At 39.5% G+C, this 17,346-nt stretch overlaps 1 protein-coding gene across 1 annotated transcript in view; it reads left to right on the top strand.

Moving 5' to 3' along the window:
• Positions 1-261, top strand: part of VWDE (von Willebrand factor D and EGF domains) — a 92,331-nt gene extending 92,070 nt beyond the window's left edge. The window contains exon 29 of the mRNA XM_064487386.1: positions 193-261. Coding sequence (XP_064343456.1) covers positions 193-261 — 69 coding nt within the window. The remainder of the gene's footprint in view (positions 1-192) is intronic.
• The last annotated feature ends 17,085 nt before the right edge of the window (positions 262-17,346 follow it).

Genomic DNA, 17,346 nt, shown 5'->3' on the forward strand with positions numbered 1-17,346 from the left:
ATGTTTTCTACCTTTAAAAAAACAGATAAAGCTTTACAACAAAAATTTTTTAAATTTGGTGATGGATCAGTGAAATGAATAGCACAATTTCAAAATTAACTTTATTTCTTGCCAAAAACAGTGTGAGGCGATGCAGCCTAGGCAGGGAAGGGGAATATTTCTTGGAGGCTTTAAGGTTTCCCTTGGGGTCAGGTGCGAAGTCGCTGTGCCGGGCACTACAATCTGGAGCCAAGACCAGAACTCGGCTCCAGCCCTGCTTGAACTCATCTCTTCCCCACTGATGGGATGTCTATAAAACAGCCCCGCCCACAGCCTGAGGGGGGTGCAATGGGGGGAGCATGGGCTGTAGAGTGCGAGCGCACGCCTTTCCATTCTCTGATCAAGGAACAAAGCTTCCCTGTGCTGCTGAACCGAACTCAGTCTCGTTCTACTGGCATGAGCCACACCAGACAGGACGACCCCACTTAGTGATCCGAGCCACCCACTCTGCCCTGAAGTTGCAGGGGATCACTCCAGGGGGACATTGCACTCAAGGGAAGAGGCCTCCAAGCCCCTACTTCCGGAGAAACAACCTGGGACAACAGACCCCTTTGACTACCTCTCTCTCACCTGAAGCTTCTCTTCCAAAAGATCACAGACGTGTGAGCAGGGATCATCAGGCCCAGGGAGTGAGCCTCCTCAACATCAGGGCACGCTTGCCTTCAGGCAAAAGGCAGAGATACCTTCATCTTTAGGAAAAATTTGACATATGACCGTTATTCTCTTGCTAATATTTGGGCCATGCATCTTAAATTGTCTGGTGTCCTTTGTCTTCAGATGGTTAGACAAATGGTGGTCATTCAGGGATAGGAGCAGTCAGGGCTGACACATCTAAAGGCAGCTGGGGAGCAGCCCTGCTCCTCAACCGGGGGTTATGACGACACCCACAGTCAGCAGGAAGCAGTTACCGAAGACAGAACTGCGCCCCTCAGCGCCCCTCAAGAAAGAGGGGCAGGACAAAGACAGACGAGGGGTCTGTCACCAGCAAACTCCATTAACAATTCCCAGAAATAAAAACAGAATCTGAATAAGTCTGACCTTTTCTCCTTTCCTTTGTGCTTCGTCTGGTTTCGCATGCTCATAGACCTTGCGCCCGACACTGCAGACAGGAGTTCTTGGTGCAGAACCGGCTGTGCGGGACACCGCAGGTCCGGGGCAGTGTCCAGAGACGCGGCAACTCAAGATGGCGGCGGCTGGCCGGGCGCAGGGACGCGCGCCCGCGTCTGGCACTGCCGCTGGAGCGCGAGCAGAACGCCTGCGCGGCTGGCAAAAGCTCCGCCCCACCCACCAAAAAAAAAAAAAAAAAAGTCTCTGTTTATGCCCCCCGTCCACGCCTGGAATTCTCTGGCCACTTGGTGACCCCAGGCCCTACCCCCTGTGCTCTTTAAAAGTCTAGGAAGAAGCCTGAGGCTGAGGCCAGGTTTTATTTTATTTTATTTTAAAAATTTTTCTTTAATTGAAGTACAGTCAGTTTACAATGTTGTGTCAGTTTCTGCTATATAGCATGATGTTTCAATCATACATATACAAACAGGTATTCATTTTCATATTCTTCTTCTCTATAGGTTACTACAAGATATTGAATGTAGTTCCTTGTGCTATACAGTATAAACTTCAGGTTTTAATTAAGGCTTTTCAGAATTTTCTTCTTACTACAACTGAATGTGATGATGGCTGTCCCCTGTCTCCAGCTCTCCCCACTCCACCATCCACTCCTCCTCACTGTCTCTTCCCACCCCAACATCACTCCACACTTGAGGAGTCTCCAGGGCCCACAGGACACCCTCACATCCAAGTTCCAAAGACATCTCTGCTAACAGATTTCTCTTGACCACCCCTGGAGTCAAGAGAGGAGGACACCCACTGCAAGCAGACCTACAGGGAGACTCCAGGAAAGACCACCCCCTCCACGGGGCTGAAAAGTGGACTCCGTCTGCGTTTGTGGAACAGACAATCCAGAGCTGCAGCTACCATGGTCCAGAACGTGAACACAGTCTCTGCGTAGCCACATGCCATTGGTCCTGCGGGAGTGACACGGAGAAGGGCATCTTCAGCACCTGCTAGGGTAGAGGGCCCTGTTGTCCCAGTCTAAGAGTTGTATTGATCACAGTACTAGTGGCGTGACAAAATTTAGGATATCCAACTAAAGTATAAGGTAGTAAAAATATTAACTGTGTACAAAACATCAACACCGTAAATAAAAAGCAGAACATTGGCAAGAATATTCAGTGAATGGAAAATAAGCCTATGACTCTGAAGCTCCTAGGCAATCACATCTGGTCCTAGGCAGAACATAAAGAATGTAGGCTTTGCATTAATGTCCTCCCACCTCTGTATGTCCCCTCTGCCTTCTCTCAGGATGAGGAACCTGCTCAAAAGTTGATGCCAAGTTGTCCCACTCAGAATTACTCTCCTTGTGAAGAGGTGACCTTATTATTATTCCTAGTCTTCTCACCCCTGAAAGCTCCCTTGGTCTTGAGGAAAATGATGTCTGCTAGGTGGAAGGGATTTTTTTATTTTAAAAGATGATGCTCACTGGAAGGAATGAGTCAATACTGGAGATAGAGGTATTACAACAAATTTTGTTGAAGGTATTTTTTGGGCCACTGTATTTTATCTTTAGCTACCTCAGCTGAAATTAGGGACAGTATCACAATCACAGTGGTGCATTTTGGAAAACATGATAAAGCTCTACAAGGTTGTAAAGATATTTTTTAACCTAGGAACATTAAAAGTACTATCACATTACATAAATAATGCAGGTGATGGAGGGGAAGATGAAAAGGCAGAATGGAAGCTTAGTATAAAGACAGTGTATACAATATCTGTTAAGTAATAAACAGCGGAGACATGATTATAATTTCTTCAGTATGAGAAAAACAACTAAAATCGTAGCTGTCTCCTCTATAAGAAAAAAAAATTAGCAAGGGTTTTTTCAAATTCATTTTAGACATTTATAACTTGTATCTATTCCAGATTTTCATCTTTCTACTTTACAACCTAAGAATGACTTTTTAGGGGTGCTAATAATGACTCCATTCTCTTTCACTAACATGACAGTATAATTATTTCATTGGAAATCACTTATACATTATTTTCTACTTTATTTCTTCCATAACTTTGTTCATGTATTAGTCTCATACAGTACCTACCTTACAAGATGTTACAGGATAAGAAGTTATCAGGAGAGATTTAATGCAGAAATAACAAAGGCATATGGTGTCCCTACTTATTCATTTATTCTTATATAATGTTGGGGGTGTTCAAAGGGTTCCACAAATATTGAGTCATTAAAGCTCAATACCCCTGTGAAGCGCACTTGGCTATTATCATTATAGTGTTTTATTATTCAGACAGATCAAGTTTCCCCTAGAGTGCTGAAGGGCTGTTGCAGAAAGCATTGGCTTTTTAATATTCTGTATCTGAGAATAACATTTCAGTTCCATAAAATTAGCTCATTTTTCCTAGGACTATCTACTGTGAGTTACTGGCCATCATCCACTTCAGGTAGCATAGCAGAACTAGTGCTCATCCAGCATTTATAAAGTTTTCTAGGTGAAAGGTCATTTTGCTTCCTGCCAGAGACACGAAGAAGAGACAAAAAAGTTGAGGGATGAAAGTAATCAGTGGGTGGTTTTCTTTCCAACACCACTACATAATGTTCCAATTCTCAGTGAAAACCTAAAACCTATAAATTTAAATTCCAACTCTGTCTACCTGGACATAGTGTCACCCTTGCTCAGCAGCCCAGGTCCCAGGCACAGAAACTGATTTTAACCATGCAGGCTAGTGGTGTTTTATCAACAGAATGCCACAAAGACCAGACTGAAAGGTCTAGATCTAAGACAGTGGGCCAAGTAGGATAAAGGTCACCGCTTTTCTTGCCTTGATTTATCTCTGGGTCTCCATACCAACCCCTGAGAGCCGAAGGACATTTGCCCTGATTCACCTCTGTGTTTGTTTCAAAATTATCAATGTTTGGCAGAGATGCTTTGCCACTGCAGTCTGAGGGATATACAGTTGTCAGTCACCCCAAACCAGCTCTAACTTGACCACAGGAATGCACCTGCACAGATGAAACCTGGAGCCTAGAAGACTGTGTGTGCCCCAGCTGTCTCCAGCTGCTCCTGGAAATCTCCACCCTTTTCTGGAGCCCTGAACACCTGTCTGCCTCTTAGCTCTTAAAAGCCCCCTACTTTCATGCCTTCGGGGAGAAGGTGACTTTAGAGCATGAGCTCCGCCTCTCTTTTCTCTGGCCACTGAATAAAAGTCTGACTTGGTTGCACCAAACTCAAGTTTCATTATTGGCAGTACGAAAATCAGTGGGAAAGAACTCCCTGACTGAGCCAGAGGGCAGGGGGCTTTGGTTTAGCTAAAACCCCAGGAATGGGCACTCATGTCTCGTTCGATAACAATAGCGTCAGATCCCACAGGTTAAGGGCTCAGTTCCACAAGACTGCCCCTACTATAGATACCAACCGAAATCCACATTGTCACCTGTACTTCTGACTCACTGGCTAAAAACTGAGGTTTCCACTGAAAGAGTAGGAAACTAACAAGATGGCTATTGAGTTGTTCAGGTCTGTACTTCTAGCTGATCTGATCTTATGACTAACAGGCTCCTCTCCCTGTGCATACTTTTCTTAGAATAACTAACTTATCCTTTTACCCTACATGTCTTGAAAGAAAGTCACTGGACTGAACCTCAAGAAAATGGGCAGACCCTCCTAAATTCCTCCATAACAATGGCAAGTTCCTATCAAGATGAAGAGAATGTAACACCCTGTAAAACACCCTGATTATTATCACCTTTTCTGTTCCATTCAGTTTCTCTGTAAAACCTCAAGACCCTGACCCCAAGATGGGCTCACAGTCTTTAAGGCATGAGCCTGCTGTGACTCCCTTTGCCTGGCAAAGCAATAAAGCTATTCTTGTCTATCCTCCCCAAACTCTGCCTCTGCCTCTCAATTCAGCTATTGGGGTATAGAGGCCACTTTTTCAGCAATACCAACACCACTTCTTTGAATTCAGTAATTTGCTAGAATGGCTCCCAGAGCTCAGGAAAACATTGACAGACGTTTACCAGTTTATTGTAGAGGATGTTATAAAGGATTCAGATGAACATCCTGATAAATTCACACACTGGGTAAGGTCCAGAGGGTCCTGAGTGCAGGAACTTCTGACCTATGGAACTGAGGTTTGCCACCCTTCCAGCACGTGGGTGTATTCACCAACCTGGAAGCTTTTCCAAACCTGTCTTCTAGGGGTTTTATGGAAGCTTCATTACTTACACATTGTTGATCACATCATTGGCCCCACACCCTTTCCCAAAGGTCTCGAGGGTGGGCTTCAAAGTCCCAATCCTCTAATCACATAGCTGATTAGAGGCCATCAGGCCCCATCCTTGGAGGGGGTTTCAAAAATCACCTCATTACCGTAAACTCAGTATGAATGAAAAGGGCTTATTATGAATAACAAAAGGCACTTTTATTACTCTGATCACTTAGGAAATGTCAAGGGTTTTATGATCTCTGTGTCAGGAATGAGATGAAGACCAAATATATATTCCTTATTAAAAATGACAATATCACAATGGGTGACATGAAAATTATCGGTATATTTGCTAACATTAATTGAAAAAATATAGCATGTGCCTGGATTGTGCTACATTAATTCCAGAGACAAGGGAACTGAGGCTTTGAAAGGTTAAACAAAAGCACAGCTCCCTACGTGGCAGTTAGTCCTAGACCTCTAGGAGGCAGGTAGCCCTATATTCTAATCCCATCCCTGAATTTCCCAAGGTGTTACATGTTTGCTAACACTGGCACAGGTCTTAATTTTTCTCTGTACATAAATATATTTAAACTTAATAATTACATATTTTTTGTAACAGTATGATTTCTCCATCAAACTGTGGATAGCCTAAATGTCCATCAACAGATGACTGGATAAAGAAGAGGTGGTATATTTATACAATGGAATACTACTTGCCATAAAAACCGACAACATAATGCCATTTGCAGCAACATGGATGCCCCTGGAGAATGTCATTCTAAGTGAAGTAAGCCAGAAAGAGAAAGAAAAATACCACATGAGATCGCTCATATGTGGAATCTAAAAAAAAGCACAAACAAAGCACAAATACAAAACAGAAATAGACTCATAGACATAGAATACAAACTTGTGGTTGCCAAGGGGGTGGAGGGTGGGAAGGGATAGACTGGGATTTCAAAATTGTAGAACAGATAAACAAGATTATACTGTGTAGCACAGGGAAATATATACAAGATCTTACGGTAGCTCACAGAGAAAAAATGTGACAATGAATATATATATGTTCATGTATATCTGAAAAATTGTGCTCTACACTGGAATTTGACACAACGTTGTAAAATGATTATAAATCAATAAAAAATGTTTAAAAAAAAAGAAAAAACCCCAAGACTCCACTAAAAAAAAAAAAAAGGAAACAAACTGATATTATGTAAATTATTGCTTAGGAGAAGACTAGAGTTGGTAGACTCTGTGGTTGGAGGTTAAGTGGTGTACACGAAAAATTAATCAGTCTATCTAAGAAAGAAGTGGGAAATTTTATTCCAGCCAAATTGAGGATTATAACTGGGGAAGAGCATCTCAGAAAGCTCTGAGAACTGTTCCACCCATTAGAAGTCAAAGCACAGTTATGTTGCTGATTCCAAACTTGTTCTGCTCGCCACACTACAGGCCAATAAATTGGGAGATGAGGTGTTGGGGCAAGGAATAGCAACTTTATTCAGAAAGCCGGCAGACCGAGAGGATGGCAGACCAATGTCTTGGAGAACCATCCTGCTCTAGTCAGAACGCAGGCTCCTTTTATACAAAAAAATAAGGGAGGGGGTGTGGTTGATTGTTGTAATCTTCAAGCTACAGACATTCTTTGTTCTTGCAGCCATCCCCGTGGGCTAGGTCATGGTGTCCCTGTAAACCTCCAACAAAACAAAGGTTATTCTCTACTACATTCATTTTAAACTTTTAGTCATGAATCAGATAGAACAAAGTAAAACCCATTGGCTACAAAGGAGGTTGGGTTTCAACTGGGGTTTTTGGCAGATAGAACAAAACGAAGTTGTCCATTTAGATGGCTAGGCTTCTTCACTAAGATTTATGAAAAAGAGATAAAGTTTTTACTTGTCCTTAGCAAATTAAGTTCCAAATTATTTATCCTCCCCGCCTTTTTTTTTTTTTTTTTTTTTGAAGTTTGCATTTTAAAAAGATGGTGAGATCAGAGTTCCCGGAGATGACAAGGTAGAATATTTGTATCTCAAAGGCAATAGGAAAGCAAGTTTCTCCTAGAGAAACTTTGTTTTTTAAAGGCCAGGAAAAAACATCTTTTTTAATACTTGTCTCTTAAGGTAAATACATAGGGGAGGTTTGGGGAGTGGTGGAAGAATTGCTGGGCTTTGTATCAGTTTTGGAATCACACGTCTGGTCCTGTAAAGACTAGAGTTGTAAAACAAAGACAGTTTTGTTTTTTCTCATTTCACTTAGGGGAGACTTTTCCAAAAACTTTTTATTAGGCTCTGAATATCAGCTATGGTCAATTCAGTACAACCGATGGCCTCCCATTTAGCCATCTATTTACGAAAACTTTTGAGGAGCCTTCCTGGGTTTGAGAAGTTTTTTAATTAAGGCTCTTGGTTTGGCCTTAGATCTGAAGAGGCTTGCCTGTAGCCTCATGTGGTCCTGTTATGGAAACGACAGGCCAGCCAAGAAGCAAGCACCACTTGGAGGGTTGGAGTACTCAGATGTATTACGCCTGCAGGCTCAGAGGGGCTTCTGCTCCGAAGCTCTGAGTGCCTCCAAGACGTGCACATGAGGTTTTATAGGGTAAAGTACAAGCTTAGGGTATTTGGCCAATAGGCATGGAACAGCTTTAGCAGCATCATTATCACAAAAGTGGAGGCAGGGAGGCAGCAAACCAACATTCCAAAGCCAGATATGTCCCTTTGAAAATCTAGCTGGCTAGCAAAAAAAACATGGACAGGGAATCAGCAAACCAACACTAATTAACTTAGATTTACAAATTAGTCCAGCAGAACTCAGATCAGTATTCCAATACTTAGATTTGTGAGTTATCTTGTTAGCCCAGCCCAGCCTCTCCTTCACATTCCTAGACTTGTGAGTTATCTTGTTAGACCAGCCCGGCTTTTCCTTCACAGTCCCATTTCTGATGATAACCTGACAACAGTAGCTCTGTCAAGGACCTCAGTTTCCCAGACAGCAGGGTTTCCCTGAGAGTCAATATGGGGTAGAAGGGAGACCTCTTCCAGCTTGGGACTGAGGCAGGCTTCCAAAGCCAAGAGTAGACAATTTTTGGGTGTGTGTGTGTGTCTTTCATGTAAGGGTCTTTGAATTGGATTATTTCTTGGGATTTACTGAGCAAGTAGGTCCCTTGCTAATGAGGGGATGGGGTACTCAGCTACCAGCAAAAACTCCTGTGTAAAAGTAAATTTTTAGTAAGCACCTTGTTGGGGGCCTTCTATTGATCCCCATTGTTACACAGGATTGGGAGGACAAGGGTCCAGGGAAATGAGTCAGCACAGAGGAGGTGGCTCCCTTATCTAATTAGAAGACAACTTTTCTACCTGCCATGTCAAGGGTTATCCAAGGCTCCGCCAGAGAAATGACCCATTGTCCTGTGGCCTCTATAAAATTGGTCACCTGGAGGCATCATGTCACCATTCTAAGTCTTCTGAAGAGAAAATAATTCTGTTGCTTCTTATCAATGCTTTATTATTTGAGCTATGACTATATAACCACCCCACCCCATCTCCAAGGTGTGTTCAGTTTTGATGGCAGTAGTCTTCTGTGAATCCCCTTTGCCCGGCAAAGCAATAAAATTGCCTGTTTTCTTCTAAGCTCCAAGACCTGCTCTCTGGGACAGGGGTCGATCTTTCAGCAACACTGCCGTAAAATATGAATTTTATTTCACAGTGGGAATGATGACAATTGTGTGGGTGTTACATTAATGCCTAAAGTTCAGGAGATCTACTGTGTATCATTTTTGAAATAAAATCTCTTTGTTCCACCCACTGTGTATTGGGTATCTGCATCATGCATAGACCAAACCTCCCCCACTGGCAGAAAGATCTGCTTAACGAGAAAGAGCAACATTCTATCAACAAGACAGCTCCTTAAAAGGTAACATTCTTTCTTGAGCTTGTTAAGGGGTCACATGATGCTTAGAAGATGTCATGATAACACTTAGATCTGGATTATGTAAACTGTCAATAATATGTAATTTGATATACAGCCTTTTGTCTCAAAAAAAATATGTAACTGTGCCTTGATTTCTAATGGGTAAAATAATTCTCAGAGCTTCCTGAGGTGCTCTTCTCGGGTTATAATCCTCAAATTTGGCTCAAATAAAATTTTCCATTTCTTTCTTAGATTGACTAATTTTTTGCTGACACATTTCACAGGCTGTTTAAAGTGGGGGTTGTAATGTAAAGAGTGGGTACAGTTAGAGTAAAAGGATAAAGAGAAGAAAAGGCTGGTAACTAGCTTTAGTTTCTATTTTCTTGTCTATCTTCTGTTTTAAAAATATTTATTTGTATAACTTACCATTTTCCTTTTCCAATGAAATTATACTAATGCCAGAATTGGAGTGGAAAATGATGAAAAAGTGGTATTGCTTTGAAGATGATCTCACTCTGGCAGGTTCCTTCACTGAGCTCCAGTCTGCCGTATTCCAGATCTTGGTGTTCACCTCTTGGGAAACGCTTATAGAAGATCTGCAGCGTGCTGAGCCTGGGTTTGAGGGTTCACAGATGAGGTCCCTCCCGAGGGACATTTTCAACCCACAGGAGTGCTGAATGACCTTTGTTGCACTTATTCCATAGCTAAAGTTTTTCCTTTCTTTAGGTAGATCCAAGTTTCTGATCTATATCTTCTCTTTGAAGAAATTATGTCATATTTCTTGCAGGGCAGATTCTACCAGCAACAAATCTCCTCAATGTTTGTTTGAGGAAGTCTTTATCTCTTGTTCATCCCCTTCAGTATTAGTTTGTAATTCACAGTTACTTCATAGTCCGAAAGAGCTGCTAGGGCTCCTGTCATTTAGTCTGGGTTCCAAGCAACAGAAGAGAGGATGGGCGAGAAAAGTATGCCCTTTTCCTTCAAAGGCCATCCATGAGTCCCATATATAATGCTTCCACTTACATATTACTGGCCTAGATTTAGTCACATGCCACATCTAGCCACAAGGCAGGCTGGTAAAGGTAGTCTTTTACTTGTTGGCAAGGGGCCTACCTAAAACTCAGAGCTCTAAAAAAGAAGAGAATAGATGTTGTGAGGCAACAAGAAGTTTCCAACAGAGGAAGGAGGAACATTATCTTTGTGAGGAACTGTGCTGTTAGAACCATGAGTCCCAACAGATGGATGACTAACGCACAAAGCCACCACCCACACAAAGGGCAGCTGACTTATTAGTCCTCTAGCTGTGTTGTTCTTTGAGCTCACATAAACCCAAATGCTATGGTCACCTGCACTGTGTCAGCACAATTCACCTACCTTACAGTGCTGGTATACAATTCATGAGTGACATATTCATAAACCAATTTCTATAAACATACTTCATGTAAAGACTAAGAAATGTCAACTTAATTTCATAATCTTCAGTTGTCTAGATTCTTGCTGCATGAAAATCACTAATATGGAAAGCAAAACATGAAACTGTCTTCATTTAGAAAATAGATTTTATCATAGGTATGCTTTATGTATTATATTGCACCAAATAAAATAAAACTGATGGTAGAAACCAAGTTTAAGTGACATTAAATATCTCTACACAAAATTAACATGGACTATCTATATAGTACTTTTGAATTTGCTCTCTCAAAGTAATTACAAGCAGATATAAAGTTAAGTTTTAGTAACAATATTGTTCCACTGAGACTAAAAGATACGCATGGTTGAAGTGACATCTTTTAATTTTTTCTTTTTTTTTTTTTTTTTTGAGCACTTCAGATATCAGTCTCTGGAACAATTCTGACTGGTAATCTGTGAGTATATTTCTTATTTTAATTGTACAATTGATGCCACCTAATTACAGAAAAAATAAAATTAATAGTGTTGGGGAGGAAGAAATTTTTCTCTCTCTTGCTAGGTTATTCTCACTGTTCTAAGAATTAAATTGACATGAGACGGATTAACAGGAGAAAAGCAAACAAAGTTTAATAGCATGTATACATGGGAGAGACCTGAGAAAACAGAGTAATTCCCCCAAATGGACAAAGCCTTCACCTTAAGTACCATTCTCAACCAAAGATACAAGATGATGTTAAGGGTAGGGTCAGTCAGCTGTGGGAGGTTACCAGGAAAAGCACAGTAAACGACGGTAAGGGCCACATGCAGATTTAAGTCATCACTTTCTCCCTAGATAAGCTTCGAGAGATGTGGTTATCCTCTTCCAAGCACAGAAAGAGAGACACTTTTACAAATGGAGATTTCCCTTACAAATGTAAATATTTCTTACAAAAGGGCCTCTCCTATGTGGTGTTCAGAACTCTTCTTGTATCAGCTTAAAATGATATGGAGAAGAGACAAAGTTTATGGTGGCAAAATTCTACTCCCCTATGGAATCTAGAGCAGGTCTTCACAGTCTTGCGGGGTAGAAGGATTCTACACTCCTAAGAGACGGCATGGAACAGGACAACAATCTGCTTAGGACTGGAACATAAAGTGAGAATTAAACTTTTATTGTGAAAAACTACTGATACCCTGGGGTTATTCGATGTAGCAGTTAGCCTACCCAAGTAATTCAGCTACCATAACCAAAAGTCATAAACATATTCCTATCTTTTCACCCCCTAAAAAAAAATGCTTTATGATTGTTCTTTAATGTCTAAATCAGGGGTCAGACACGTTTTTCTTAAAGGACCAAAGAATAAATATTTCAGGATTTATAGTCCAAATGGTCTTTGCTGCAGCATCACAAGTCAACTCTGCTCTTATGTGAAATACAGTTCACAAATCAATAGGGATGGCTGTTCTAATAAAACTCTATTTACAAAAACAGGCAACCAGCCCATGGATCCAAGTTTTCCGACCTGTGGTTTAGATCATTAAACTCTCTGGACTTATTTCTGTGAAAATTATGAGGCACAAATTTAACTGTTTTTTTACCTAAATGGATAGTAAATCACTCTGATACCCTTGATTAAACAGTATGTCTTTACCTAACAGTTTTAAAGGAAGGGACTTTTATGAAACTGTTATCAGTCCCTAAAATTAATTTTTCTATTTGGGTCAATAATACGCTGTTTCGATTTCTATAGTTTTAAAATACGACCTAATACATGATCTCAAATATGATTTCATCACTTGTATGACAAACTCAAACTTTAGGATTATTTTTCAAAATTTTCTTAGTTAATCTTGCCCCTTTATTTTTCAGAGTTTTAGAGTTAGCTTGTCAAGTTTCATGAAAATTTTTGTCAGGATTTTGATTGGGATAACACTGAATTTATAAATCTACAGGAGGCTTTACTGTATTAAATCTTACTCATCATCACAATGTACTATAGATTTCTCCATAAGTAAGCTTTATATATTTGTTTGGTTTACACCTAAGTGCTTTACCACTGCTACTATTGAGAACCAGGTTTTGTTTGTATTTTATTGGTCTTTGATAATTAGTTTTAATGTAATATCAGAAAGCTACTTTTTTGTGTGCTAAAATTTAATTCATGTCCTTTATGAACAGTTTGTAGTTTTTGAGTTGATTTTCTTGGAATATCATGTTTAAATAATGGTGTTGTCCTTTCTTCCTTTCCATTCTTTACCCTTATAATCCACCTACATGGCTACCCATTAACTAAAAGCTCCTACCCAGGAAACCCTCTCAGATGCAACTTGTGGAGGACAACGAAGTGAGATCCTCCCAGACAGCAGAATCAGAACTGCCAACTTGACTTAACAAGGAACACACGCACTCCGAGGGCAGGGATGCCATGTGGTTTGGGGCCAGCAATACCTGATATACGCCATGCACTAGTTAATTGCGTGTTAACTCCATCTCTTCCCTTTGCTAAATGGCAGTACTATTACAGTCATCCTGTACGTTGCCTGTGTTGCGAGAAAACACTTGCTCATTTTAACATATAGTTCACCGGAAAATGAGAGGTTAATTCTGAAACTGAGGGAAAGGACACCTCCTCCCCTGAAGATTTCAGACTTCCAACTGAATGCTGAAACTCAATGGGGCTTTGGAGCTGTCTGGGGTTTAATTTTACTCTCCTTCCCTTCCCTTCAGTCTTGTGAAAGTTTGGCAAATTTATTTTCTGTCTCTTTTGTTTTCCAACAAATGTATTAGACACTATCGTATTTCCCTTGACTAATTCCCTGATATTCGTAATCCTTTTGCTATCTCACACACTTTTTGACATGTAGTGCTTTCTTAGTCGTGCCATTCTAAGTGATTTTTGCTCTCTGGGGAGTTCCTTCTCACCAGCCTAGCCATGTATTTAAAAGTAGTTTTCTAGTGTTCTTAGAGCTTCTGTACTGGGAAGGTCACCAGAATGCTGGAAACAGAAGCCTTAATTTTTAGAATCTATTTTTAATAATCTCTGCATTAGTCTAGTTTTTTGCTCTACCATCATAGATTTTTTTTTTCTCATTCTATTTTCTTTGGGACTATTTTGTTACTTTTTTTCTTCTAGTTTTGTGAGTTGGAAATACAGATTATACATATATTCAGTTTTTCTTATTTTCTGATGCATGTATTTTAGGCTGCAATTTTCCTGTCATTTTGCATATATCTGAAAGATTTTAAAAGGTTATGCTCTCAGTTCACTTCTAAATGATTTCCATTTTATTTCCTCTTTGCCTTGAGTCTTACACCCTTTAAGTATTTTTTTTTTTTTTGATTCCTAGTTGTATTGTACTCAGGTGAGTGGAAGTTACCTATGGCAAGCCATATACTAATGTTCTGACAAAATGTTACGTGTATTTGAAAAGAATGAGCACTCTCTGTTTAGGAGTTACCCATCTCCATAAATATGTTAGATTACAGATCATTAACTTTTTTACCTAAATCTTCAATATCCTTAGCTTTCAAGGAAAGCTACGTTTAATTTCCCACTACATCATCTAAATATCGATTTCTCCGTGTCCAGTATCACTTTTTGCTTTCTACATTTTGGTGTTGTTTTGTTTGGTACGACTCCCATTGTCTCCTTTCAAGATGATCACACTGGAAGTTTCCCTTGGGATCTCTCTTACTTCCATTTCTACCCCTTCAGGCGTTCGGCCTCTTGTTCCCATCTTTAGAATGATATTATTACATGGACTGGGTTCTCCCTTTAATATGATCCTTCTTTTTAATTTTTATTTGTATCTATTTCACAGAGTCTTCAGTTTCTAGTCAATTGCAAATTTCTCGTTTTTGAGTAGAGCTATTCCTTTTTTTAAAAAATGGGGTCTAGGAAGGATATACTGCACTTTGTATGTTTAATCTAACATGTTAAAATCTGAAACCATACCTCCATATTTACTTACTCATAAAAATATTCCAGAAAGGAAAAAATTCTGAGAGAGTGCCAAATCCAAACCACTAGACCACCAGGGAAGAATGGAAAAAAATTCTGAAAACAGAATTGTTAGGTAATGTACATTTAAAATTGAGAGATAATAACCAATGGCTCTCCAATAAGGCTATGTTCAGACCCCTGCCAAAAGAGTGCACAATGAAGGCCATTTCCAAACTTTTGCCACCAATGGCTTATATAAACCTTTTAAGTATTTTCCAATCTGAAAGAAAAAAAATCACGCTTTATTTGCATTTCTTTGTGAGTTCAAGTGTAAAATCCAACTCATTCTGATTAGCACTGATATCTGAAACAAATGGATTTGATTTATAAAGGGTGGGTTTGCATTAGCCTCCTCTTTTTAAATTTAATCAAAAGATAGTAAGTGTTTGAGTGGGCTGAAAAATCAAACCCAAATAATGAGATCATTACATTACCTACGACATGAAATAGAAAACAATGCCCATTAGAAAGGGTAAACAGACATGGTTACCAGGCTGCTGTAATGTTCCAACTTTTCAGCCACGAAGTAACATAGTCTTGAAAGATAAATACAAATGATTATCTGTTATTTGCCCTAGTTAAGAGTTCCAGTTCATTCTGGATACAACCAACTGGCCCTGAAGATCTGCAGCTCAACTGGCATCCTACTAGAGTGAACTGTCCAAAACGTAAATAGGTGGTTTGTAAAACAAGTCAAAAACTGGCACCTTGCTGCCAGGATTCGGTCTACAGCTCTAGATAAGCTAAATACAAATGCTTACCACTGAGAGCAAGTGTCCTTCAATAGTGTAATTCTACACTTGGAAAGTGAAGAGGATTTGAACAAAGCTACCAGCACTTAAAATCGTGTGGTTTCAAAAGAAAAAATGTTTTAAGTGACTCATTCTATATAAAGTTACTTTGCCCTCCTAGTTAACCAGTATGTGTATACACATAAAACTGGTATTTAAGATGGTGCACTCTTTTGGCAGGAGTCTGAGCATAGACTTATTGGAGAGTCGTTGGTCATTTTAAATCTACATTCACCTGGACCTAACAATTCTGTTTTCAGAAATTTTTTCCTTTCTGGAATATTTTATATAATATGTAATTTTTTTCTTTTTTATTCCTTCAGCTATCTTTCTCTAGAACAATTCTAATAATACTATAGTCTATTGTAGGGAAAGATTGAGAAATATGCCACATAATTTTTCTGTCAAAGTTAATAGGGTTAACAAAGAGAAATTATTTTGTCCATCATTTCCTTCAAGTACAAGGCTTCCCAACATTTTCCCTCCATAGTATTCACAGAAAATATCTGTTCAGCCCATGAGGACTAACTAACAAGGATGCCTACAACTTGAGATGACCAGCAGCCGCAGGACTCACCTGGCTGCCAGAATGCTGGCACACCTGTAACCTATTTGCAGCACTCTATTTGCTTTGACTCCCAAGATCTTCCTTACTCTGGATCCCACACTCCCAGTTCCCCAAATGCTACAGTTGTCCTCCTACTCTGTTCCCAACATAGTACAGCAAAGAGCAGAGGAGGATGAAGTGCCCAAGAAATAAAGGTGAGGGCCACTTTATTCATAGCCACTAAACTGTCTCTTTTGGGGGAGTGATTAAGTTTATTTATTTTTAGAGGAGGTAGTGGGTATTGAACCTAGGACCTCGTGCATGCTAAGCATGCACTCTAGCGCTTGAGCTATACCCTCCCCTAAACTATCTTTTTTGAGGTTGGGACTGTATTACTTTTATCTTTGCATTCCCTTTAGTACCAGATGCAGTGCCTCATATACAGTTGTTGCTCAAAGTTTACATGATTGAAACTGGGTACCCAACACTGTTATCACTTTTAGTCTTGTGATTCTAAGCATCATACTTAGGTCTTTAGATATACTTTTAAATATATGCTAAAAATAATTTTCACAGAAAGGGGATTGTTGTACTATTTACACAATACATTTGCCTTTAATAAATGTTAAGCTGATAAAAGCAGACCTAAGTTAAAACCCAGAGTAACAGGCATCAAAAGCAATGCATTACTTTCCTGACATTAGTATGTTATTATTGTTTTTTTAAGTTAAAAGTTCAAGTCAAAATAAAACCCCAATTTGATCTAAGCTTGTTTTCTTAATTGTAAAATGGAAAACAGCAATAACAGTATGCCGTCATATGGTTGTAAAGATTACATAAAATAATGCACAAAGAATGCTAATTATAGTGTTTGACATAAAAAAAGCTCTTAACGTTTTAGCTGTTACTTTGATAATCAACTTCATTCGACTAAACACATAGGCTCCTGAGGTAACTTTTCAAAGTCTATTATATGACATTTGTATTTCTTAACAAATATTCAATGAATACAAACATTCCAAGAGTACCACTAATTTAAAAACATTCTATAAATGTATGACTTTGTGTATGAGCTACACAATTTTCCCCTAATGTAAGTAAATAGCACAACATGCTTTTCTTTGCTATCCAGAGACAGAATAGAGAGATCTCAAGTATGAGGCAGATTCCAGATTCCAGAGATATTACATTCAAGTATAAGACAGATTCCAGAGACAGAACAGATAGAAGTAGGCAACGAATTGGAAGCTAAGTGGATGAAAGACAAAGAAATCAAATATGATGCTAGTGTGCAGCCTGGGAAATAACTTAATAACTTAAGCGCTTTAAGATAAAGGACTTTCAATATTTACACTGATGTGTTTATGCCAAGAGATTTTTAAAAGCATAACCAAGATAC

The sequence above is a fragment of the Camelus dromedarius genome, chromosome 7 (assembly GCF_036321535.1).
Source record: "Camelus dromedarius isolate mCamDro1 chromosome 7, mCamDro1.pat, whole genome shotgun sequence".
In the NCBI taxonomy this organism is placed as follows: domain Eukaryota; kingdom Metazoa; phylum Chordata; class Mammalia; order Artiodactyla; family Camelidae; genus Camelus; species Camelus dromedarius.